General features: G+C 31.4%; 1 protein-coding gene across 1 annotated transcript; it reads left to right on the top strand.

Moving 5' to 3' along the window:
- Positions 1 to 171: 171 nt before the first annotated feature.
- Positions 172 to 21,593, top strand: LOC143073254 (neuronal acetylcholine receptor subunit alpha-9-like). Its single transcript, XM_076248663.1, has 7 exons — positions 172 to 598; positions 11,869 to 12,008; positions 15,004 to 15,048; positions 16,276 to 16,382; positions 17,258 to 17,793; positions 18,527 to 18,729; positions 20,133 to 21,593. The coding sequence occupies exons 1-7, from the start codon at positions 556 to 558 to the stop codon at positions 20,514 to 20,516; spliced, it is 1,458 nt and encodes a 485-aa protein (XP_076104778.1). The 5' UTR covers positions 172 to 555; the 3' UTR covers positions 20,517 to 21,593.
- The last annotated feature ends 4,122 nt before the right edge of the window (positions 21,594 to 25,715 follow it).

Below are 25,715 nucleotides of genomic sequence, written 5' to 3' on the forward strand. Positions count from 1 at the left end.
TAAACTTATTTTCCATTCTCATATCACGCTAATGGGACACATTATAGTCTGATTACATTATCAATAACAGTTAACGGCTATGATATACCACAACATCAGTTTAAATATTTGATGACTAATCTGGTTGGTTCTGTAAAATTCTGAAATCGACATTTTATTGGTGTTTACATTATCATTAATTAACAAGTAACTCTGTAATATCCTGTATAAACAACTGTAGAATAATAAGGAATCGGTTAGTAACTTATTTTCGAAGCAATATTAAGTCTTTTTTTTAAAAGAAACAGACAAGATGTTCAATATTTGAACTGACATAAAAAGTGCATTTGTATGGACTGGACGTGTATGTAACTATCTTATTATTGATAAGTATTTATATTATGTATACGGAATTAAATGGAATTTAAAGGAGAGTAATATAATAGAATTAACCAGACTAAGAGGATTTCCACTTGACAGCCATCCAAAGTATTTGTTGAGATTCATTTGTTAATTATTTACTTGATTAAACTGGTTTCACTATTCCTGAGCATTTGATTAAAGAGAACACTGGAAATGAAATCATTAATACTCTACCATGTCTTACTATTGACCAAAGGTAAGTATTTTATTTTTATTTATATATGCTTAATATAAATACATGGTTGTTACAATTGTAAAAATAATACTATAACATATAATTACAGTATGATACGTTACATTTAATGCATATATAATAACAACCCTGAAACATCAAAGTGTTTTGAATCTCAAACGTGAAATATAATAATTTGGTATATGTTTTATACCCACAAATATTTATTACTTGTACCACGACAGAGTGAAACATGTTACATGTGGAGCAGGATCTGCTTACCCTTCTGGAGCACCTGACATTAACCCCAGTTTTGGTTTTTCTCAGTCTTTAGTTTTCTATGTTGTCTTTGTGTACAGTGTTTATCTGATGTACCTTTTCTTTTTATAGCCATTCATTTTCGATTTATGAGTTTGAATTTCCATCTGGTATCTTTCGTCTCTCTGAAACTAGCTTCACATATTCAGATATACATGTATATGCACTGCTGTTCATGAAACACGTCCTTCAAAGTGACAAAATAATAAGCATATACCTTCATTCTTACATGTGTATTCTTGTGATTGTACATACACAAGAAATGAGTTTCATGGTCACTGGCCTTATTGCTTTTCTTAAATAAACATAAAAAAATGATTGTAAGTTTTTCTACAGCAACTGCGTGTATCAGATGTCACTGTCATAAATAACAAAAGTATAACAACAAGACATTGAATATGAAGTTTCATTAGTAAATGCAAGTAAAAAAATTCCATCTTACATAAATACCCACAAAGCTTTTTTAATTTGTGATCTTTACTTTTATATTTCTGACTATTTTGTATTATGAAAATGTGTCATACTCTTGATATAACCTTGAACTTCAATCGTAATTCAATTTTTCCATGAAAACATTCATTTTGTAGGTTTATGTATAATTTTGAAACAGGAAATCTTACATCTGTACTCTCATTTCATCTGATTTAAGCTTTACAATACAATGTACAAATGCAAATTATACTTTTATAAATTTCATGCGTCCTTAGCACCTGGTACAGTAAAATTGGTATCCTTATAGGTTATTGTCTTAACTTCACAATTGTATAATCATAATTGACGACAGCGTTTACATACATCTAACCAAAATATCCAATGGCATTGCTAACATTGATTGATTGTTGCTTGCCTAACGTCCAGTGGCAATTATTTCATGAAAATTGAAAATAAGAAACTATAAAAAAAAATCAATACAATAGGTACACTGTTGGTTCTGCAGGGGTAGACGTCAAGGATCAAGGGCGGAAAAGTTAACTGCCACCAGAAAACAATTATACTAGATAGGAACCGAAATTTGGACAATCGCAACAGCCCACTTTTGGACCTCTGAAAGAGTTGTTGCCAGGGTTATTTATCAAGCAGATAGTTACTTTTTTTTTCTAAACAAGCAATATGATATAACGTTCCTTTCTGATCTGAAGTTACTGTGAACATTTATATCCAGGACAGGCAAAGAGTTCTGAACTTTGGCAAGGATTTTACTGCTGGTCTGAAGAAGACATACATTGTATTCCTATTCCTCAGTCAATTAATATTTAAAATACTCAATACGCGATTGCTTTGTTTTGGACAAGCCAATGTTCATTTGAATATAACTTAAAAACCATTTTACGAAACATGACATTGTCTTTTCATACCTGTTATACAGAGGTGTTTGTCAAACTTACTAAATCGTATATACCAATTGAGCAACACTTTATCAAAACACGACAATTAATAATTACATATAATTTTCTAGCCATGTTTTATCGTGAGGTGTTTACACCTGTTTGTTTATAATATATTTAGTTTAACGTCTCCTATGAACAGATTTTGTGATAGTGGATCTATGATTTTTTTTATTGTTGTCATTGTATTGTTTAACTTCTTTCATGATTCGTTGAATTCTTCTTACTTTGTGGACACCTTTTCGTTATCTGTTAAATCACATCAGCTTTTCTTTGGAAAACGGGTAAACAAATCAAAACTGTATACTTTTGGACGAGTGTCATGGAAAGATAATACATATTTGGAAGATATGTACCTGTAACGTGTTTTGTTTGCATGGATATCACAATGTCAGCCAAATCAATACTATTCTTTATAAAATCATTCAACTACTTTACGTATGAAAATCATTGTAATTTAATAATCAGGTAAGAAAATTATAGTTTGTAGCATTATGAAGAGTATCTTTGTTGTACGCAAATTGTTTCTATATCTGCAGAAAAGAAAACGATTCCACTTTTTAACGGCTGGCAGCACGAATATCCCTGTAAACACTTATTGAACTACTGAAAGTTTTATTTGATCTACTCAGTCCGCTTTTAGACTTAACAATTGAATCATCATAGAGATATTTTCTAATTTCTAATAGTTGCGTAATTGCTAATAATTTCATATGTATGAAAGGAATAATTTGAATCTAGCAAATACGACAACAAAATTGTTTCTTTTTGTACCAACAGATCATCGTACAAACTTTAGTTAGTTTTTTTAGATGCATAAATGCATGACTTTATTCATTTGAATTATCAGTCACTTGAGCATGATGTTCCATGTAGTTAGTAATACGCGCTTTTCTTGAAGTGTTCTATGAATAGTAAACCAACCATTACATAGCTGACAATATAAACTCGATACACATTAACTGTGTATCTGCTTTGTATGACTTTTGTCTGCAAGATAAACATTAGGGTCATTCTAGCGGTAATGACATAAACAATGTTTAAAGTAGAATAAGAACGTTTTCCACACGCTTTTGTGCGTTGGTCTTTTTCTAGTTTAAAGGTTCCATTTTTTTTTTGTTTTACTCGTTTTGAATTCATAACTCGACCTGAAATTTTTTTTTAGCGAATCGTTGTGGTTAAATAAAATTGTCATAAAAGAAACAAAGTTTATCTTGCTGCGTATATATTGCGTCCAAAGTAAACATTTTCTTTTTTGTTGCTGCATTTGACAAATATCCGTTTTGCTAAAATCAAGAAATTATACAAACGAGTCGGTTGGGGTAAGGATGGGCTGGTTAGACATTGGAGCGCAATATGACTTATTGAGGTTAAATTAAACACTAAGTCACATGCACTACATTGTAACTACTGTCTTTGAGGGTATCGACAGTCCAGTAGTCAACATTTCGGTGTTGACATGAATATCAATAATGTGGTCATTTTTATAAATTTCCTGTTTACAAAACTTTAAATTTTACGAAAAACTAAGGATTTTCTTATCCCAGGCATAGATTACCTTAGCCGTATTTGGCACCACTTTTTGGAATTTTGGAATTAATGCTCTTCAACTTTGTTCTTGTTTGGCTTTATAAATATTTTGATATGAGCGTCACTGATGAGTCTGATTTAGACGAAACGCGCGTCTGGCGTACTAAATTATAATCCTGGTACCTTTGATAACTATTTGAAAAGAAATTACTTATATATAAATTTTCTTTGGTAAAAATATTTATAAAGGAATTCAGGTTTCAACTCCCTCAGACAAAAAGTAAAATCATTAAAATACTAAACTCCGTGGAAAATTCAAAACGGAATGTCCCTAATCAAATGACAAAAACAATAGTTCAAACACATCAAACATGGATAACAACTCACATATACCTGACTTGGTACAGGCACTGATTAACAGGCTCCTACTGATCGCAAATCCCTTAACAGCACAACTTTTATCAATCCTGTTTTTTTAATTTCAATTTAGATAAGTAGACACCGTTTTATCACTTCGTACTAGGATAAAACATGAATTAGGGATATTAAAATAAAGAATAATATAAATCAATTAAAAACCAATTGTTCAGAGAACAATTTAAGGTCTTTCCACCAAAAAACATGTATTCAAATATGAAAGAAGTAAAATTAGGTTTGAAATGTCATTTCAATCGTCAAATGATAGCGTATTGTACACTGATTCCAAAAATATATGGTTCTTTTCAATATATTTTCAAATAAGGGAGGAGATCATTTGTTTTCAGTCTGAAAAATGTTACTTCCGATACTATTTGCAAGACCATAGATCTTAATTATATTTGGTTTCTGAGTTATATTACCAAACGCATATGTTTAAATAAAAGAAGGGAGAAAACTCCCTTTTACGTTCAACGTACCCTTGCAATCGAAAATTACGTGCTACAACATGTCGCAACTATAAATTAAGTAAAAATAATTTGTCGATATGTTATACAGTTTTTGGATATAAGTGAAAATAAGCCAAAATCAGAATTTAGAACTTGACCTCTGACCTAATTTTCATTTTTGTGGATCAAGGACCTCAAATCGAAAGATCCTAGGCCTCTATCACTTATGGTTTACAAGATAGAAATGCATATCACTTTTATCAAATGCAAAAGGGGAAATAACTCTCATATGGAGTCTTCATATCGCTTTGGTCATAATACGACAAATCATGATATAAGGAGCAATTTTATAAAATTTTGCCGTAATATTTTACGGTTGCGAAGGAGTAGTGGACAGAAGGAATAAACTCCTACAAAGAAAAGTATTCGGTTACGCAGGGTAAATTTCAAAGGCGCATAAACTGTTCGATATCATATATCAAATATCTAAGCGACATATTGCGAAACAAATATTTATCGCAAGAACAAAATTAGGTGAAAGAAAAAATTAAGAAAAAAAAAATAATCAGAAGAAAAACAATTATATATAGGTCTTTCCTCAGAAAAGTGGAAAGACCTAATTAGTAATCTGGTCACACTTTTAATTTGATCAAGCAAAGATTTGATTCCTGGAAATGAAAATCTAAGATAAAGAAAACCACGAAAGGTGCATTTAGTGTTTCAGGGACTACCGACACGTTTATTTTTCTTTAAGGTGTAAAATATGTTTTCCGTAGACTTATGATTTTAAATGGTTCTTGATAGTAACCCTTAATAATTTCCTTAAAAATTATTTCTTCGTTAGTGAAAACATAACAAAATTAGCTCTTGACGTTGCACATTTGCTCTTTTGTGTCGACGAATTTACGATATAATTAGAAAATTCATAGGACATTCTAACTAACAGGGCTATAGCTTTCAAATTGAATTGTCCAAACGACGCAGATTTTCTACGGCGACTATATAGCAAAACAGAAAAAAAAATCTTAACCGTGTTCATTTATTTGTCTTTATCGAAGATCTCATCCAAAAAAGAATTGTTAATCTGGCTTTGGGGGAAAACGACTTTATTATGGGCATCAAACGTTTGTGTTGTCAAAACAATTCGTTGTCCAGGACAATATTTTATAGGTCAATTTAATTTTCACGAAATCAAATACCCATATTAAAAATAACAAGATTAAGTCAAGATCAAATGAAAACTTTTCATTCGTATCTATTTACTTAGACCACCACTTTGTGTACTCATCAATTTATAATTTTCAATATGTTTAATTTTTGTAATGAGAATGAAGTAATTAATTAATCATAACAGTTTCCTTGGTCAAGCTCTGGTAACGCCTACCAGTTAATGTCAAAGTCGATTATTTTTAATGAATTTTTACTACATCGTTTGTATAATAATCATGACATTTATTTGTCTAGCCGCTCGATTCATATCCCACGCTTCCAATATTCTCTACATTTTTGTAAAATGTTTGCTGGGAAATTAGGCATGTTTGATATATGACTGGTCAGAGTGATATTGCCTGTCATAAGGTTCAGAGACATGCAAAGAAGATACGAACGTCTCTTTGAAAATATGTCACTGTTCTCTAGGGAGAACAGTTTAATTACAGTTTGAAAGGATCCCACTTGGAAATATTAATATAGTTTTCATTACGCTCTAGAAGCACGCATATGTAAACTCTGATTTTTATAACACCTGCTTTATATTTTTTTAAAACTTTGTCTCCATCTTGTTATTGCCTACCATAAGGTTCAGAGTTGTGCAAACGGGATATGAATTTATCTTGAAACTATGTCAGAGTTCTTGAGGAAAGAAAATTAAAACCACAAAAAAAGATCAACTCTGATGAAAATTTAAAACGAAAAGTACCTTATCAAATGGTAAAATCAAAAGCTCAAAAACGAATGGATAACTGTCATATTCCTGACTTGGCACAGACATTTTCTCATGCATGAAATGCTGGATTAAACCTGGGTTTATAGCTAGCTAGACCTCTCACTTGTATGCCAGTCGCTTAAATGTCTACTGCATTTCTATTGCATGTGAACAAAACAAAAATACACAGCAGGCAAAAATTGCCAAATAGGGGTACAGCAGTCATCAACATCTTGCTATAATCTTCATTACTGTAAATATAATTGATCAAACTGGGAAACAGCAATATAGTTTTTACTATTAAAAACGGATTGGACAAGATCATTTCACCCTAAAAACACGTATATTTTTTCATTATTATTTCAACTTACTATGCTTACTTATATAACAAACATGTAGAAATACTATCATCAACTAGTAAATCAATGTTATATTTATTTTTTTGGTAAATCTGTTAAAAATAGTATAAAGCTCATCATCACCCGAGTGAATACAGCAAGTTAAGCTAATTTTATGAAGGGAAATGAACCCAAGTGACATGATTTCAGTATTACCAAAAACTTTTCCCACCAGTATAAACAATATTTGGTAAACAATCGTAAAATAGTGATAACTTAGGATTGAACGCCTTGCCCTTATGAAACTCTTTATATATAACGTTTAGTAGGTATTGTTTGTCTCTTGTATTGTTTTTTATAGCTGAAATAGGTCATTGTAAATCATGCATTTTTGGTATCTGAACATTTCCCTTTGTTACGAATTTTCAGTTTCATATTTGAATATTCCCTAACCACATCGTTAGCAGCATTCGGTAAGGTTAAAGCCTTCACTCTTCCATAAATAATTAATTTCAATCATGATCACTTGATTGATATTTCAATGTGCATTGTTCTGAACACAAGCATTTAAGTTTAGTTGTGTCCATAATTGACCGCAAGAGGTCAAATCAAGAGCATGGAAGTAACTTTAGAGAATATTAAAGTAAAGCTAAATGGATATTTTAAACGCCTTCTCAGCTATTTATGAAAACACGACCATATTGTATCCGGGTCTGCGTCGCACGGTGCTGATTAAGCATACAGCCTTCGGCACCATGAAAACTAAAACAATTTAAAACGAAATTCATTAATATGGTAGTTTTCACGATGTTTACAAAGATATCCGAACTAAATAGTTGTGTTATTTATCTATATACGCTGATGCTAGACATAACAAACAAAAAAGAACGATTTGTTCATTGCTTTATTGTTGTTTTTATTTTTTTCACCAGAAATTCATAGCAATTATATGAGCTACTGAGTACACACACTGGCGTGAATAACAAATTTAATCCTGGTATCTATGATGAGTTTATTTACAACCACGAGGTCGATGCCTCTGTTGCTGGAGTCTTAATTCCCCGAGGGTATCACCAGCGCACTAGTCAGCACTGCTGCGCTGTCATGAATAATCAATGATATTGCCATATTTATAAATTAACTGTTTTCAATAGGTACCAAGCTATAATTAAATACACCACACGCGCGTTTCGTCTACATTAGACTCAACAGTGACGCTCAGATCAAAATAGTTATAAAACCAAAAAGTTCAAAGTTGAAGAGCATGGAGGACCCAAAGTTTCAAAAAAGGTAATCAATGCCTGGGATAAGAAAATCCTTAGTTTTTCGAAACATTCAAAGTATTGTAAACAGGAAATTTATAAGAATGACCGTATAATTAATATTCATGTCAACACCGAAGTGTTGACTACTGGGCTGGTGATACCCTCGGGGATGAAACGTCCACCAGCAGTGGTATCAACCCAGTTGTATAAGGAGTTATCGAAGGTACCAGAATTATAATTTATTACACCAGACGCGCGTTTCGTCTACATAAGACTCATCAGTGACGCTTAGATCAAAATAGTTATAAAACCAAAAACATCAGAGTTGAAGAGCTTTGAGGACCCAAAGTTCCCCAAAATTGTGCCAAATAAGGCTAAGGTAATTCATGCCTTTGGAAAAGAAAATCCTTAGTTTTTCGAAAAATTCAAAAGTTTGAATTTTTGAAGAAAATAAGGCTTTTCTACCGCAGGAATAGATTACCTTAGCTGTATTTGGCAAAACACTTTGGAATTTTGGTCCTCCAAATTTGTACTTTATTTGGCCTTTTAAAACTTTTTTGGATTCGACCGTCACTGATGAGTCTTTTGTGCTGACATGAATTATCATTGATATGGTCATATTTATAAATAAACTGTTTTCAAAACTTTTTATTTTTTTAAATACTAAGGCTTTTCTACCTCAAGAAAAGATTACATTAGCTGCATTTGGCAAAACTCTTAGGAATTTTGGTCATCAATACTCTTCAACTTTGTACTTTGTCACTGATGAGTCTTTTGTAGACGAATCTCGCGTCTGCCGTAAATAAATTTAACCCTGGTATCGATGATGAGTTTATTTACACAATCATGTATACCATTAAAAGGACAAAAAAAGACAAAGTTCCACACATGGGATTTCTTAAACTTAAGCAAGAATTAATTATATCAACTCCAAATTGGAGCACCGAATTTCGTTTTGTGTGCGATCCCTTGTGCTAAATTTAAATTGTGTCGATAGGAAACTTTTTGAACTAGAATCTATGTAGAATTGTTTCGCCCAGATAGAATGAGTAGAGTGGTTCCTACAGCACGCTTTAGCAAATAAGGGTAAATCAAAATTAAAAAAAAAACACGTCTAAATGTGAAAAAAATACCATTAAAACCCCTAACATGTATCAATTAAAAACTTGATGAAAGTACTCAAAACTCACAACTTCTTTCGTGTGTGTACGATTGTCAGGTTAACATATATATCATTGTATGGACACATGTCTATTGCAGAAGATTGAATGGTGCCTTCTGGATGTCGTAAGATTGTAAAAATGTCTTTAACTCATACCTAAATTCCTTAGTGACGTATTTTTGAATTGTTACTATGTTTTTACCTATATTGGTTTACTTTTACAAATTATGACTTTGATGGAGCGTTATCACATTGACACTCATACCCTATTATATGTATATGACAATATAAGTTAAACTGTTATGATTTTCAATTGCATCTATTAAACAAACAAATAAACATGACTTATTGTGCACAAAATCTCTATGACACTGTTATATACGGAAATCTGATAAAACACTTAATGTACATGAATGGCTGATATGAAGCATCACTTATCCTGTTCCGTTCCTCAATATCTGCAAAATGTATGATTCCAAGGGACAAAAATGCAATACAAATATCGGTTATAGCTTGTAGTTCGTAATCAGGCAAACATTTGTTAGTCAGTTTTGCTAAATAATAATTACTCGTAAAAGCCTTTTAAAGGTATAATTTCAAACATTCTGAAAAGGAAATCGTTTTTTTTTTAAGAACAAAAAAGTGATCGAATGTTTCGATCTTTTCCTGACGAAGACGTATATAACAATAGCTGTCAACATTATAAAGCTTTATATAATGTAATCTGTCAAGGTAACAGATTTAGTATTTGTTTTTGTTAATTGGAGTAAAATCGACTTCATAATTTGTGTCCAAATAAAGATCGTTGATGCAATCGTTTTGATCAAATGATAATACGCTTAGGTTTAGGATTTCGCTAAATATGTTAGAGACGTGTTGGGTCATGTAGTTATATAATTTGAAGTTTCGACTACATCTTTTGGGAACTTTTAGAACATTCAGGGGGAAAATAATGCAAGCCAGACATAAATTTTACCACTCAATTGGCTGAAATCCATGATAATTTTCTAATTATTCCAGCAATCGGTTCTTTGGTAATACTGCAAAAGTGCAGTGTGTCGTTTTTGTATAAAAATCATCGACTACAATTCCAATGGATCATATGTTTAAGTGCATCGTTTCCCTTTACCAATGTTTGATACTTTTACATTATTAATAGTATTATATACCTTTCTTAAATTGTTCATTTGCAAATTTATGAATTATAAAGAAACTAAGACTTCAACTCCCTCAGGAAAAAAATACACCAGATGGATTTGGCTATTTTTGAAGGTCCTTTTATCGATAACATAGCCCTGTAAGTAGTGCAGGTCTTATACATCATTGGCTCTCAGATATTCGGCTATAAGCTTTTCTGAATATTGTAGGTCCAGAAATGATATGTCTTTGGCTTTTCTCCATTTTTCACCTGGTGTGGTTTATCTATTATATAGTCATTTTATAAAATTTACTGTTTGCAAAAGTATGAATTTTTCTAAAAAATCAGGATGTTCTTATCCCAGGCAAATAACCCTAGCCGTATTGGTCACAACTTTTTGGAACTTTTTGTCCTCTGTGCTCTTATACTTTTGGCTTTCGGTCTTTTTTCATCTGGGCGTCGCTGGTTTGTCTTATGTGGACGAAACGCACGTCTGGCGTATTTTAAAAAATTTAAACCTGGTATCTTTTGTTAGCTATTATTCATGTGTTCTCTGTCCTATATGTTCTCCCATTGATTTGTATTGTAGTCCTGTCGTGTAATGATATCATTTTAATGTTATATTTAACATCGCATAAAAACGGGAGGTTTAGCATGCCACAAAAGCAGGTGTTCAACCCACTTTTTTGTCTTGAAATGTCCGGTACCAAGTCAGGAAAATGGCCATTAGTATATTGTAGTTCGTATCTGTGTGTTACATTTTAATGATGTGTTTCTGTTGTGTCGTAGTTATCCTCTTATATTTGGTGCGTTCCCTCATTTTAAGTTTGTTACCCGGATTTGTTTTTTTTTTCAATCGATTTGTGAATTTCGAACAGCGGTATACTACTGTTGCCTTTATTTAACAGATTTTCAGAGTAATTTGCTGATTCCTTATTTTACCTTTTAGATAACGTTTAAGACAACATTGATTATGCTGAATTTGAAATCGTAAAGAGATATAAATTTTTCATACACTGGCAATTTTCCTTGAACAATAGAAACGTCAAAAGTAATTGCTTTAACCAATGTATTTCTCTTTGATATTAAATTGGATTTTTCTTCATTCTATTATATACTTTTCGTTCGTTGTATAGATATATGATTAAAACAAGGCAAGTATGCTTATCAACACGTTTTCTGAAATTAGTTCATTCATTTTTTGTTTATCTTTGCTGCTTTTGAACTTTCTATCCCATTTGTTTTATAAATATGTCAAGGTTCAAAGATACAATGTAGAAATAAAAAATAAAAATATTTTGGTAAAACAGGTGTGTAATTTGCATACAAAGCTACGTGTAATGTTTGAGACATTTGTTCTTTTTTCAGTATTTTGCGCCGACGTTAACATCACTGGTTTAATGGACACATTGTTTGAAAATTACCATAAAGATGTCCGACCATTATGTGATAGTGGGTCTGCAGTAAAAGTGAAAGTTGGAATGGCTCTTCGACAAGTCATCGATCTTGTAAGTAAACGTCTCATGTGTTTTGTATCAACATTTCACAATTATCAAATTCAATAATGCAGAAATTACATTCTTTTGACATGATCTTGAGGACTTGAAAATAGAATATTAAACATATAATTTTCCATGATTGGAACGCCTGTAAAGATTTGTCGTTCTTATTCATGTTATTTTAGATAAGCAGAGGTACAATTCAATCACTTTAGGAATAATCTCACAGATACCTTAGAAGGGAGAACACAATAAACAAAACTACAAGAAACGTGCTTATAATTATATGTACCACTACTGGCCCTGAATGACTAAAGTACCTTATTTTCAATAATATATCGAATATCATGACTACACTCACATAAAATATATTCCTGTTCTCTATCCCTTTCTGACAGCAGTAGTGAACATTGGTTTACACCAATTAAATAATTTTGAAAAAAATATGTTGAACTTTCGAGGCGATTCATTTTCTATCTGTCAGAATAAAAAGATTACAGACTGTAAAATAAATACTAAGAAACTCAAAGTAAACGCATTATTCTCGCATTTATTGTTAATAGTAATACCAATACACCTCACCCTTTTTTAGATCTACACATTCCTTTTTTTAAATTTGTAAACCTCGTCTCGTATTATTCAACTTATTCTGTAAATTGTTAGATATTAAAAGTACTTCCCTGTAGAGAGACTAAGTGATCTGTTTAAGTAAATGATCTTAAGTATTGATAAAATGACCCCATGCATTGTTCATAAGTGACTAATGTTTTACCATCAATATGCTTGAACAATTATAGTGGAAATGTCGTAAAATTCAGCCACAGCTCAGTTTGTATCAATTGCACATTCAGGTTATAAAAGAAAATTGAAAAGAGAAAAAAATTGAAAACAACACGTTTAATAATTCTATGCGTCCGAAGCGCCTTGTCATATAATTTATTAGCGATTATTAATGAATAGTAAATTAACTGTAAAATGACAAAAGGAACCAACTAGAACGATTTTTACTGCAAAAGAGGGGTGACGCATTTGCTTATTTACTAGCTATTGATCATCATACTTAGGAAGATGAGCGACTGAAATCAACACTACAGAGTTTTACTGTGACCATCACAAATTGATTAACCGAAACGATGTGTCGTTGTTTCAACTCACAAGCATCCTGTTATTTTCAATTGAATAGAAATTTGGGAAAAAAACCTCTTGCTTTTGTCAGTCTTGTATGTTTTTAATTTTAATTGTAGTTCATCTATATGAGTTTGAGTTTGATTTGACATCCACTTCCAATGAACTAGTATACATTTTTTTGTATTAAGGAACCTGATAAAGCCAGCTTCCGGGTGTAGGGTTTTCTATTTCTAGTGGGATAATTGCCTCTATGACACATTCTAGTTTCCTTTCCCAATTTTATTTATTGGAGAAAAAAACAAAAAAAAAACATATTTTAGTTATACTGTGAGCTTTTTAATCAAGATTTGGTCTATTTTATTTGAACTACTTCAACACTTGTTATTCGAAATATCGAAAACAAGAGTGATGAATATTGTAGCACAATTATAGACAATCCGACAAAGACTTGATGGATGTCATTTGAGTGATAACGACTTCTTTGAACACAAATAAATATTATTGTTTAAAGCAAATATTATCTTAGAAAAAGAGCTTTTGAAGTTAAAAAAATCAAGTGTATACAATATTTTCCCTTAATAAGGGGGGAAAACTCAATACTCCAACTTTTCGATCTTTCATTTTTTTATTGTTCGATCAATATCTTATGCAATGTAGAATTCGTGGTAGTTTGAATTATCTTTCAATCTATCTGCTGTAGGCATGTGAAATTAATGTTCTTGAAACTATAAAATGGATAGTATTACCAAAAAAACACATTCAAAAAGTGCTTAAAATGATTAAATCAATTAATTTTTGTAATAAAGTCACACTTAACTATGAAAAAATAAATTAGATTGATTTATAGATCTGTAGATAAAATTCAGTAATTTGAAATGTGTGTCAAAGTCACAATGACTGGACAGTGGTATTCTTTTTCAAACTGAAGGTTTATTTAGAATAGTACTGTTTTAATATATAAAACTATATTAGTTAAATCGTGTTTAAATACTGCAGTAAAAATAACCAATTATAAGTATAGTAAGTATACCTTCTATTCAAGTATTAAAGTAGTGTTTTGACATCTCTTTGCCACACGTGGAGCAGGATCTGCTTACCCCTCCGAAGCACCTTAGATCACTCCAGTTTTGCAGGGTTCGTGTTGCTTTGTCTTTGGTTTTCTGTGTTGTGCCTTCTGAACTATCATTTGTCTATTTTTAGCCATGGCATTGTCAGTTTATTTTCTATCTATGAGTTTGAATCTCCCTCTGGTATGTTTCGTCCCTCTTTTTTTTTATTATTATGATTTTTTCAAAAAAAAAAGGCTATTTAGTACATGGGTGTTGATGCTGGAAAATGAATTTAGTTGTTACATGTAAAAAAATTAGAGCAAATATAAAAAAAATGATTTTTGCCCTTGTCTGGCTATGTTTGCATGTATAAGGTTTGATGATCAGCGTCACAATCTTAATGAAAAGTTTATTGCTAAAAAACATCATTTTAACTTGCTGACAAATAAAATAATGTTCACGTAATTATTAATTAATTATTTGTTTAAAGTACAAATCTTCAATTATGTCAAACAGTTCTTGATATTCAAGATATGACTCGTAATCGAAGGAGTTAATTACTCCAAAGTTTCCCTGTGTAATATTTTATGCTAAGATATTGACTTCCTTCCCAACATCAGAAAAAAATATGGAAAGTAATTGCCATATCAGAACCCATTTAATACCCAAGGTCTTATTTGTTCCGTGCAAATAGTAGTTTCGTCCCTCAATTCACGTGTATATTAAATTTTTAGATTAAAAATGTTGTTTTATTTGTTTTTTATTCTGGATTTCTCCGGTCAATTTGAATAAAAAAAAAATAAACACAGTGTTCATTTTTTTTTCAGAATGAACCACGTCAAATTTTGGAAATCAATGCTTGGATAAGATTGGTAAGTTAGTATAATACTCATTTTTTAATATTAACACATATTATTGGAGTGAAAATGTTCAAAGTAAAGCCATAGAAAACTGACCAAAGTACTATTAAATCGTCATATTAAACAGACTTGAAATTATCAACAAACTGATCTTAGGTTTCATCGAACCTTGCATTATTTGTATTAAAGTAATGCATCATTTAAGGTAAACAGATCTCCAGATTGACTTGATCTACCGAATTAGACTTGTTTACGGGTGTGTACTAACATGAGAACTACGATGGTGATTCATGTGCAGCATGATCTATTTAACCTTTCAAGCACCTCAGATCATCAAGTTTTTGTTGGTTTCGTGTTGCTTACTCTTTAGTTTTCTTTTTTGTGCTTTGTTTACTATTGTTTGTGTTTGTGTCTTTTTCTTTATATCATGCCGTTGTCACTTTACTTCGATTTATAAGTTTGAATGTTCCTCTTGTATCTTTCACTCCTTTTTTGTAACAATATTGTGTCCTTTCGGTGAAGTTGTATTGCATATATGTTTTCACATAAAGTCATTTTCATCATTCGCATTCGATGATGGTATATTGCCTTTAAGAAAAGGGGAACACGATTGGAGCAGATAAAGGTAACCAATAAATTACACGAAGTGGACTTTATGCAAGTTTGATCAATTTTATAACCGTTGCTCGCCATAATTTTCAATTTAATGTTCCGTCCTTTCACTGATAATTCTAGAAAAGACTAAACGCGTTTGCGAAAGATGTTACTTTTTATTTAAAACTTTAAGACCAATTTTAGAACGACAGTATTTCAAGGTCCGTGTTAAAATTTCATTAGTTAATAAAATGCACTTAGATTTGTTCAAGTTATACTGCACTCATTTTGACTTTCATACAAGAGACAGGTTTAGCTAGTTTTAAAACCACGTTTTATCCACCATTTTCTACATAAGGAAATTCTTGTACCCAGACAGGAATATGACAGTTGTTTTTCATTCGTTTGATGTGTTTGAGATTTGCCATTAGATAAGGACTTTACGTTTCGAATTTTGTTGGAGTTATGTTTTAATTATTTATTTCATGAAAAATGTTCAAACATTTACATAATTACCTTTTTTCGAATTGTTATAATTTTTCTAAATAATTATAATTCTGTTATCCAATTATCACGTTATGTGTAAAGTGACAATAGAGATAAATGATTAAAAATCAGATTTTAATTTTTAAGTTTTGGTTTTAGCGTTGGCACGATTGTGATTTGAAATGGAATTCTACTGAATTTGGAACAGACAAAATAATAATTCCTGTAAACCGGATATGGGTTCCTGATATAACATTATACGATAAGTATGTTAAGTTAAAGCTACATGTAATAGCCGCTGTCCAAACTGTGTTTAATCACTGTAATCTTTTTGTAAACAATTGTGGTGAATAATCGAGTTCACAGCAATAGTCATCGGTTTGTTCATGTAATTTTAGAAACAAGTTACATTAAAAGCAAATAAAATTGACAATAAAATTGTAATCAAATATCCTCCTTCTCAAAAGAGGGAAAAACAGTATGAACAGAGCAATTAAGGTAAATTGTGGTGTAATTATGGCTATTATTATCAATTAAAAGTTATATTTGACTCTTTGTTTCCTTCCTCTCTGAAAAGGCCAGGATGGAGTCAAAAAAATTACCAGCCCATTTTAAAGTGTTTAAAGAAAGATCGTTAATACAACTAAAGAAATCAGCGTTAATTAATATTTAGCATTTGCATATATTCCGAAAGTTTTAAGGAGTTAAAACATTCAGTACTGTAGACAACCATGTAAACTGATTGCAATTCATACTCTCTGTACATATTATTGGGTATGCTGCAATTCAAATGAACTAAATTTAATACCACATGTTCTTACCAATACCTCGATTAATTCAGTAATACACAGAGCCAAGGGAAACTGATATAAAAAGTTTAAAAATGAACAGACCTTTTGGTGGTAAGAAATACTTTGTAACTCTTAACAATACCAACAGATACTATTTTTTCGTGTTGACTGAAACTTAAAAGTAAGAGGACCATCATATAGACTGACAGTTAATATTATCAAAGGATTCATTTGTAAAATCTTGTAGTTCAAATTTTCTCGATAAAAATCTCCAACATCATACTAATGTAAATCATACATATTATAATTATATAATTATATAACTTTATCTTTTATTGGATTCCTCTTAGTGTTGGGGACCAGTTAGCTGGTTTGAAGGATTACAGACCAGTTGTAACGAGTAATGGTGACATATCGTACAATTTTCCAACCGTCATTACAAGCATGTGTCCTGTTGATGTTACCTTCTTCCCTTTTGATACTCAAAGTTGCCTGCTGAAATTTGGATCATGGGCTTATCATGGATTTGAAGTAGATATTATTAATTTGTCAGATACAGGTGACATAAGTTCCTTTGTTCCGAGTGTAGAGTGGGCTGTTGTTGGCATACCTTCCATTCGAAATGTTATACTATATGGATGTTGTCCAGAACCATACCCGGATGTGACATTCTATGTTGTTTTAGACCGAAAGCCATTGTTTTACATGATGAGCTTAATATTTCCTTGCATGCTAATAACAGCAGTTGCGTGTCTTGGGTTCATGCTTCCACCTGATTCTGGCGAGAAAGTATCATTAGAAATAACCGTTCTCCTGTCTTTGGCAGTGTTTCTTCTTGTCGTGTCTGAAACAATGCCTCCTTCGTCAGAAAATTTCCCTTATATTGGTGAGTCTACAATACTCTTATATGCTAAAATATTCTAAATCTTATTATTCATCCTTAAAGAAAAACAAGCAAGAAGATCCCGCAAGGTTAATAAATAAAATAGTCATAAGTCAGTTGTTGTCATATGCGGAGTCTTTTAATACTTGTTTTTTTATAAATTGTTTTATCATAAATTACGCCGTTGGTGTATCGCCTGAATTGTGTCACATTTTTCATGCTGAGACCTTATATGCGGTATGGTTCTTCTCATACATGTGGTATCCGTCTAGTTGCTGATGACACGTAAACATTCAATATTAAGTCACTATTTGTTATGATGTATTCAACGATCAGTGCAAGTAAAGTTTTCATCGTATGATATATTTAGTTTGTTTTTAAAAGTAAAATCAGAAAAATACTGAACCTCGATGAAAATTCAAAGAGGAAAGTTCCTTATCAAATAGCATAATCATATGCTCAAACACATCAAACAAATGGATAACAACTGTCATATTACTGACTAGGTACAGGCAATTTCTTATGTAGAAAATGGTGGATTGAACCTGTATTTAGAGCTATCTAAACCTCACACTTGTATGACAGTGGCATCAAATTTCAAACACTTTCCATCTTGTCCTTTTTTTTAATTTGCACAATATAGATGAAAATGATGATCTCGGTTCAGTCGTTTCTCTGTGTAGTAATTGTATTACTAATATCTGCATAATGATTTGACGTTAATTTTGTTTTGCAGGTATATATTTTGCTTGTTCCATGCTCTTAGTGTCGTTTTCCTGCCTGATGACAGTGATTGTGCTTAGCATGCATTACAAAGGAATACACGGACGAGAGATGCCACAGATAGTTAAGACTATCTTCTTTGATTATATTGCTAAATTCGTTTGTATGACAACAGTTCGCCGCCGTGCTAGAAGATGCTCTATTCACCCCGTCTCGGTTTGTATAACTGTTCATTTGTTATTGGGAAGCACGACAATATATTGTAAAAAAGAAGTAGTTATTACCAATGACTCGTTCAAAACTGAAACTGACAACGCAAAGAAAAAAAAACGCAACAGACGACAAACATTTCAACAAATATAAATAGTAAAGTAAAGAATAAACGAAACTAACCCAACAAAAAATATTGAGTGATAACATGTGCTTAGGAAGGGTAATCAAATCAATTTCTCGTGGCGAGTCTCGTGGTCAGAAGCATACATTTGGAAAAAGTGCATCATGAGTATGTCATTTTATCGGAATAAATGCAAGTAAAGTCTTATAAATGTATTCATCGCTATTTTATGAAATTTTCCTTTGATCTTACTGACTGATAATTTCCTTTCTCAGCACAGTAGCATGATATGAAAAATTATCGCTAGAAACTAAGGGTGCACGTGCCCGTTGTCAATGAAACTAACAACGTCGTCATATGTAAAATAGCGATAATCTACAAATCTCGATATGATTTGCGATATTGTCCTTTATCATATATTTATGATGAGTTTTACTTATAATCTTTCCGTTCGAAATACATTTAAAAGCCAAAGTTATATTATATATTAAATGTGTTTTATTTTGTATTTTGAATATCTAATTGAATTTGTAAGATGAAAAAGAAGAAACAATACGTTTGAAAATAATTTTGCTTTCGTATTGATATTCTAAACCAATTGTAAAATGAACTACTTGTAGAGAAATAAATTAATTTAATATGAAATGCATGATTAGTTATCAAAGGTACCAGGATTATAATTTAGTACGCCAGACGCGCGTTTCGTCTACATAAGACTCATCAGTGACGCTCATATCAAAATATTTATAAAGCCAAACAAGTACAAAGTTGAAGAGCATTGAGGATCCAAAATTCAAAAAATTCTGCCAAATACGACTAAGGTAATCTATGCCTGGGATAAGAAAATCCTTAGTTTTTCGAAAAAATCAAACTTTTGTAAACGGAAAATTTATAAAAATGACCACATTATTGATATTCATGTCAACACCGAAGTGTTGACTACTGGGCTGGTGATACCCTCGGGGACGAAACGTCCACCAGCAGTGGCATCGACCCAGTGTTGTAAATAGTTATCAAAGGTACCAGGATTATAATTTAGTACGCCAGACACGCGTTTCCTCTACATAAGGCTCATCAGTGACGCTCATATCGAAATTAACCACGCACATACAACCGGATAAATACTCATTATGTCAAAGGAACAACTTTTCAGTGAAGGTTCTTTAATTTGACAGTTGCTGAGACGTTTTCAAGGATAAAATTAGGAGCCAAATATTTCATTTTACAACAACATCGAAAAAAAGACCATGGCAACGACGTACACATATATACATTTTATTTTCAGCCGCAGTATCAAACTGGACCCGTTTTCACCTACAGTAACGATGCATTTCTTCAGAACGGAGCACCTAAATCAGAAACCAATGGTAAGGTGGATCCAAATGGACTGGTAACCACTATGGTTGAAGAACTTAATCCTGAAAATGCACATAGAATGGACGATAATTACAATGAATCAGCCAGCAGTGATATTATCATAACACTACAAAAACAATTACAAATCATTAAAAATATTGAAAAGAACTTACAAGAAAAGAAAAAAATAGACAGCATTATTGAGGAATGGCAACTTCTTGCGATTGTTTTGGACAGAGTGTTTCTCTTATTTTTCTTTTTATTTATGACTGTTTCAACATTAGGAATTATACTGCGATCTGCACAAGTCTAATTAAATGAAGTGTAAAAGGTCACACAATTCACATATGTTTACTGCAAACAAATCAACTTTAAATAAGAATGTAATGGCTTAATAATGGCATTATGTGATATCATTATCATCCAAATGAATGTTTTATTTATGCGTTGTGTCATATCAATGATTATTAGTTGTTCAATGTAGTACATAACAAATAATTCATGCCTTAATGCCTGGGTGAGGTAATGTCGTGGATATCATTTTATAGTGCTATTTGTACTTATTACAATTCTTCAGTACGCTCAATGGATTGGCGCAACATCGTTTTGTTTGCTGAAGACGTTTAATACAATTTGCAATAAGTTGGTGATTTATAGTTAGGTTTTTGGGCTGTTGTTAAATTTCCACTTAAAATTGATTTGCAAATTGTGTTTCTTAACTGTATTTATATAAATATATATGTATATTTGTTGGGGAACATTTTGCAGAGTTAAGGAATTATGTGTTAAAAATTAGGTACTTCATCAAGATTGTAAAGAGGAACGATTTAGATTATATTTTTTTACAAGTGCTTAATCCGCCACTGTGATTTAATTGATTGTTAAAGTGGCCATATATATTAACTCACTAGATAACACATGTTCAATGTCCCTTCAATCTGATATCATCATCGTTTAATCAAGTTACTGCTAATTGAGGTGTCTTTTGAAATAATTTTAGGGCTGATTAATACGGAACAAGAAATTTAATTGTGTTGATGGCCTCTTATGGGAAAGAATGTACATTTTAAAGAAACGCCTTACAAAGATAGTTGTATTTCACATACTTACATGCCTTTTCATCAATTTTCTATCTTGAAACAATGGACTTAAGATTCGGAGTCAAATATGGCCCTAACCGAGTTTACTCCTTTGCACTGGCAATAACTCGTGTTTTGTCTCTAAGAATAAAATCACCTTTCATGTATGGCAGCACAATGTTAATCTTCAGGACTTTATTGTATTGATAATCAAAGCTGTATGTATATGTTTTATTAACGTAATAATTGTGTACATACTATAAGTATTCATTAAAGATGTTTAAATTTGTAGAGTAAAAATACAAACATAGCTTGTCGTTTTTTTTAAATTGTCATCCAAATCATTGAGAAAGCTTATAAATTTTAATGTCATTGAAACATTTATAGTTTTAATATTTAATTTTACTATGTTAATGCGTAAGTAAGAAAAGGGGTTAAAAAAAAGTTATCAAAGGTACCAGGATTATGATTTTATACGCCAGACGCGCGTTTCGTCCACATAAGACTCAATAGTAACTCTCAGGTCAAAGTAGTTAGAAAGCCAAACAAGTAAAAAGTTGAAGAGTATATTTCATAAATCATTTATTTCGTAAATCACATATTTCATAAACTATTTATTTCGTAAATCATATCCCATAAATTGTTTATTTCGTAAATCATATTTACAACAAGATTAGAAAAGGTTTGAAGGAGAACAGAACATGACTTCGAGGTAATATTGGAATCTGAATCGAGACATTTTTTATGAAATGGATATTTAAAATCTGACACTCACTTTCTCACTTCATCTTGTCTAACAATCAAGACCTATATATATAATATAAAAGTTGAAAATATATCAAATCAAAGCATTACGAGAACACGTACTTCATCTATGTTTATGATGTTTTATACAGAAATAGCATTATATTTTAAATGATATTTTTGTTTCCCTATTTATAATATCGAGTTAAATATTAGAGGGCAGCAAGATATATATCTTAGGGATCATAATTGTTATATGTACAATACATTTGATTAAAGACGGGGAATATCCCACTACTATTGATGCCCGTAAGCAATAGTAATATAGCTGAACAAATACTCATGATGTTTACATATGACAAAAAATGTTTTGGAGTTTGACCATTTGATATTGTAACAGTAATTGTTACATGTTTATATATACTTTTAATTGTAATAAGGGTATGTAGGATCTTTGCATGCGCAAATCCGTTCATGTTTCATTTGTTTACATTTTGTTATTTCATGTATTCCTCCAAAATTCAGATGTAACAAAAATAGAATTTTAAAATTCAGAACTCCTGAGCTGAGGTACTTACAAACAAGATGCATATGTTTTTTTAATCAAAATTCTGTATCCATTCTTTACAAATTTTCTTTGTTTATAGTTTATATTTGCATTACTGATATTAAATGAAACAACCTTGTTTACTGATTCATTTTGTTTATGCTTATGATCAAATAGCAAATTTTTCTTTAAAGGTTTTAAATCTTTGTAAGAATGTGATAGTTAACAAATCACTAAAAGATCTTCCCTCTTCCCCCTCAGAATTACATATATAACGGTATAAAAAAAGTCAAAATATGCTTCCACGAGAAGTGAATGAAATCAGAGTATTGTATCGTCTAAGGAAGTTTCTATATTGTTTAAAGTAATATGGGAACCATTTGATATATAGTACTTCTAATTGCCGAAAATTGACCTGTATACATTTTTGGTGTTAAATCCAAAAACAAGTTCCGTTACTACACATGTGGGCACACATCCTTCAAAAATTAACGAGTCATAACGTGTTTGTGTTTTATATAATATAATACATTCTCTACACATCACTGGGTATTACATTGTTCTCAATATACTGGTAGTTATACTAGGTACCTCACCATGATAAACTCTCTTTTACAAACTTTCGGTAGGTAAGTACTATAATCACATTTTCAAATCCCATATTTCAAATAATCTTTCATTTAGATATAGAAAAACTATACATTGTCAACCAATATAAAATTAAGGTGTACAAGGCTTAGAAACAGATTCAACGGAAGGATTTCCGGGCATATCTATCCTGTTTCGAGCCGTGTATCAAAAAATATATATATTTCTAAACTAAGTATAGTTGTTCTCTTTATACTGCAAATCTTTCAAAGTTTTCAAATAAAAAGGCATTGGTGAAAAGCATTAATTTTGAAATTGAAGCGTACGAATTAAAGGTTTTGCAAACCAGTATTCTTTATTGCCGTCATAAATAACACTTTTTCGGAAACACATTATCAACGTCAAAAACAAAGCGTTATACGATCACTTACTTTATATCACAAATTATACGTGCAAAGTCGATACAATTGTGCACAAAGCGCAGTACCAGTATAAAATTTATTCAATAGCTAAAGTCATTTTTTTCTTTTTCATTTGATCATCAAAACTAAGCATGTGTTGATCCCTATTTCATTTTTAACATATTTACCTAAATATTTCATTATCTGGTAAATCGCGTCAACATTATTTTGTTGATCAAACCTGTCAGTTTACGACAGCTGCTATTGATTAATCAACAATACTTAAATTTCCTCAAATAAAAAGTAAAGAATTAGATATTTGCTCAGAATATCAAAATTACTTGAACCTGTTAAAAAATTAATTACAGACAAATCAACAATTAACCTTAGCGGTTGTAACTATGTAAATTAGTAAGAATATTTACAAATTAAATTGATTACGCTTTATATCACGCTGTTTAAGAATATTCGGGTACATTACGTTCATTCTAAGTACTTTTAACTTCAATAGCAGATAAATGTTCTCAAGCAAATATTTAATCAATTCAATAGTCTAGTTCCAATTACTGACTTATTTGGGTTTTTTCCTGTTTTTTGTTTTTGGTTTTGTTTTGCTAAGGAAATACACATCAAGATAGGACTAATTAATTTCATGTCTATACAAATCGTTTGTTAAAATTCATACCATTAGTTTATTTATCTACAAATGAAATGTTTTGTCAGCTCCCACATAATACAAAATGCTAATGTCACTTGCTTTGTATAGACAGGGATACAGTTTGTCCTACTAGGTGTTATTTTTCGCCTAAATGTTTCAACTGGAAACAATTGACGAATAGATTATTGACTCAACTCATTTCTGTACTCATATAACTTCATACCATTGTTACACAGTCTTCTTCTATAAAACAAAATGAAAACAACACGTTTAATAATTGCTTGCGTCCGAAGTGCTTTTCTGGATTTACCTTCATCAGGAACGCTCAAAGCCAAACATTTGAAATCCGAAGATGTATAAGTACCGAAACCGTTGAAGAGCTATATGTAAAAAATACCTCAGTAAAACATCAAGGCACACATGTTCATGCTTAATATATTTTTAGTCAAGCGATGCCTTTCAAAATATCGGTCAACCAAAATGTGATGGTGTTAAAAATCTTTCGAAAGGATGACTTCTGTATTACCTCTTGGAATCCTTGGTTTATTAGATGAAATGTCAACAAGTGCCATGCATCCATAAAAACACGATTGACCATTAAGAATTGTAACAGTAATTGTACACGTTTATATATACTTATAATTGTAAGAAAGGTATGTAGGAATTTCTGCTTACCCTTCCGGAGCACAGGAGATCACCCACAGAATTAGGTGTGGTTCGTGTTGTTCAGTCTTTAATTTTCTATGTTGTTTGTTGTGTACTATAATTTGTCAGTTTATTTTCCATTTTTGAGTTTGACTGTTCCTCTGGTATCTTTCGCCCCTCTTTTAGGACAAGAAAGGAAAGTTCTTGAATATAGTAATTGACTGAGAGATAAACCATGTTTACCCCCGACACATTTTTGCGCCTGTCCTAATTCAGGAGCCCCTGGCATTTGTTACTCTTGTATGATTTTGAAGTTTCTTTTATATTTTTCAGAGTTAAGTATGACGTCTATTATCACTAAACTAGTACATGTTGTTGTTCAGGGGTCAGCTGAAGACGCCTCCGGTTGCGAGATTTTCTCGCTGTATTGAAGGCAAATTGGGGACATCGTCTGTTCTCTGCTCTTTGGTCGGGTGTTTTTTTCTTTTACACATTCCCCATTTCCATTCACAGTTTGATTGCTTTTGAAAATACTAATGAAAAATGATTTTTTTTTAATAATCTGAAACTGCAATTTGACGGAACTATAAATTATAAAGTCTTCTTTCGGTCATTCAGTCGAATTTGTGATTCCTTTGCTGCAGTCAACTCAGTACTGTTCAGTAAATTCGCAAGCAGTTAATCAATATATTTTCCGACTATGTTAAGACAGCTCATTAGTTGTTATTGTAACCCTTTAAATCTACATCATACATGACTGTCTGAACAACTACTGAACAGTAATAATTTACAGCAAGCGGATTGTCTGAACATTACTTACTGATCATAAATTTATCAAAGTGAAAACGTC

This window comes from Mytilus galloprovincialis, chromosome 4 (genome assembly GCF_965363235.1).
Source record: "Mytilus galloprovincialis chromosome 4, xbMytGall1.hap1.1, whole genome shotgun sequence".
In the NCBI taxonomy this organism is placed as follows: domain Eukaryota; kingdom Metazoa; phylum Mollusca; class Bivalvia; order Mytilida; family Mytilidae; genus Mytilus; species Mytilus galloprovincialis.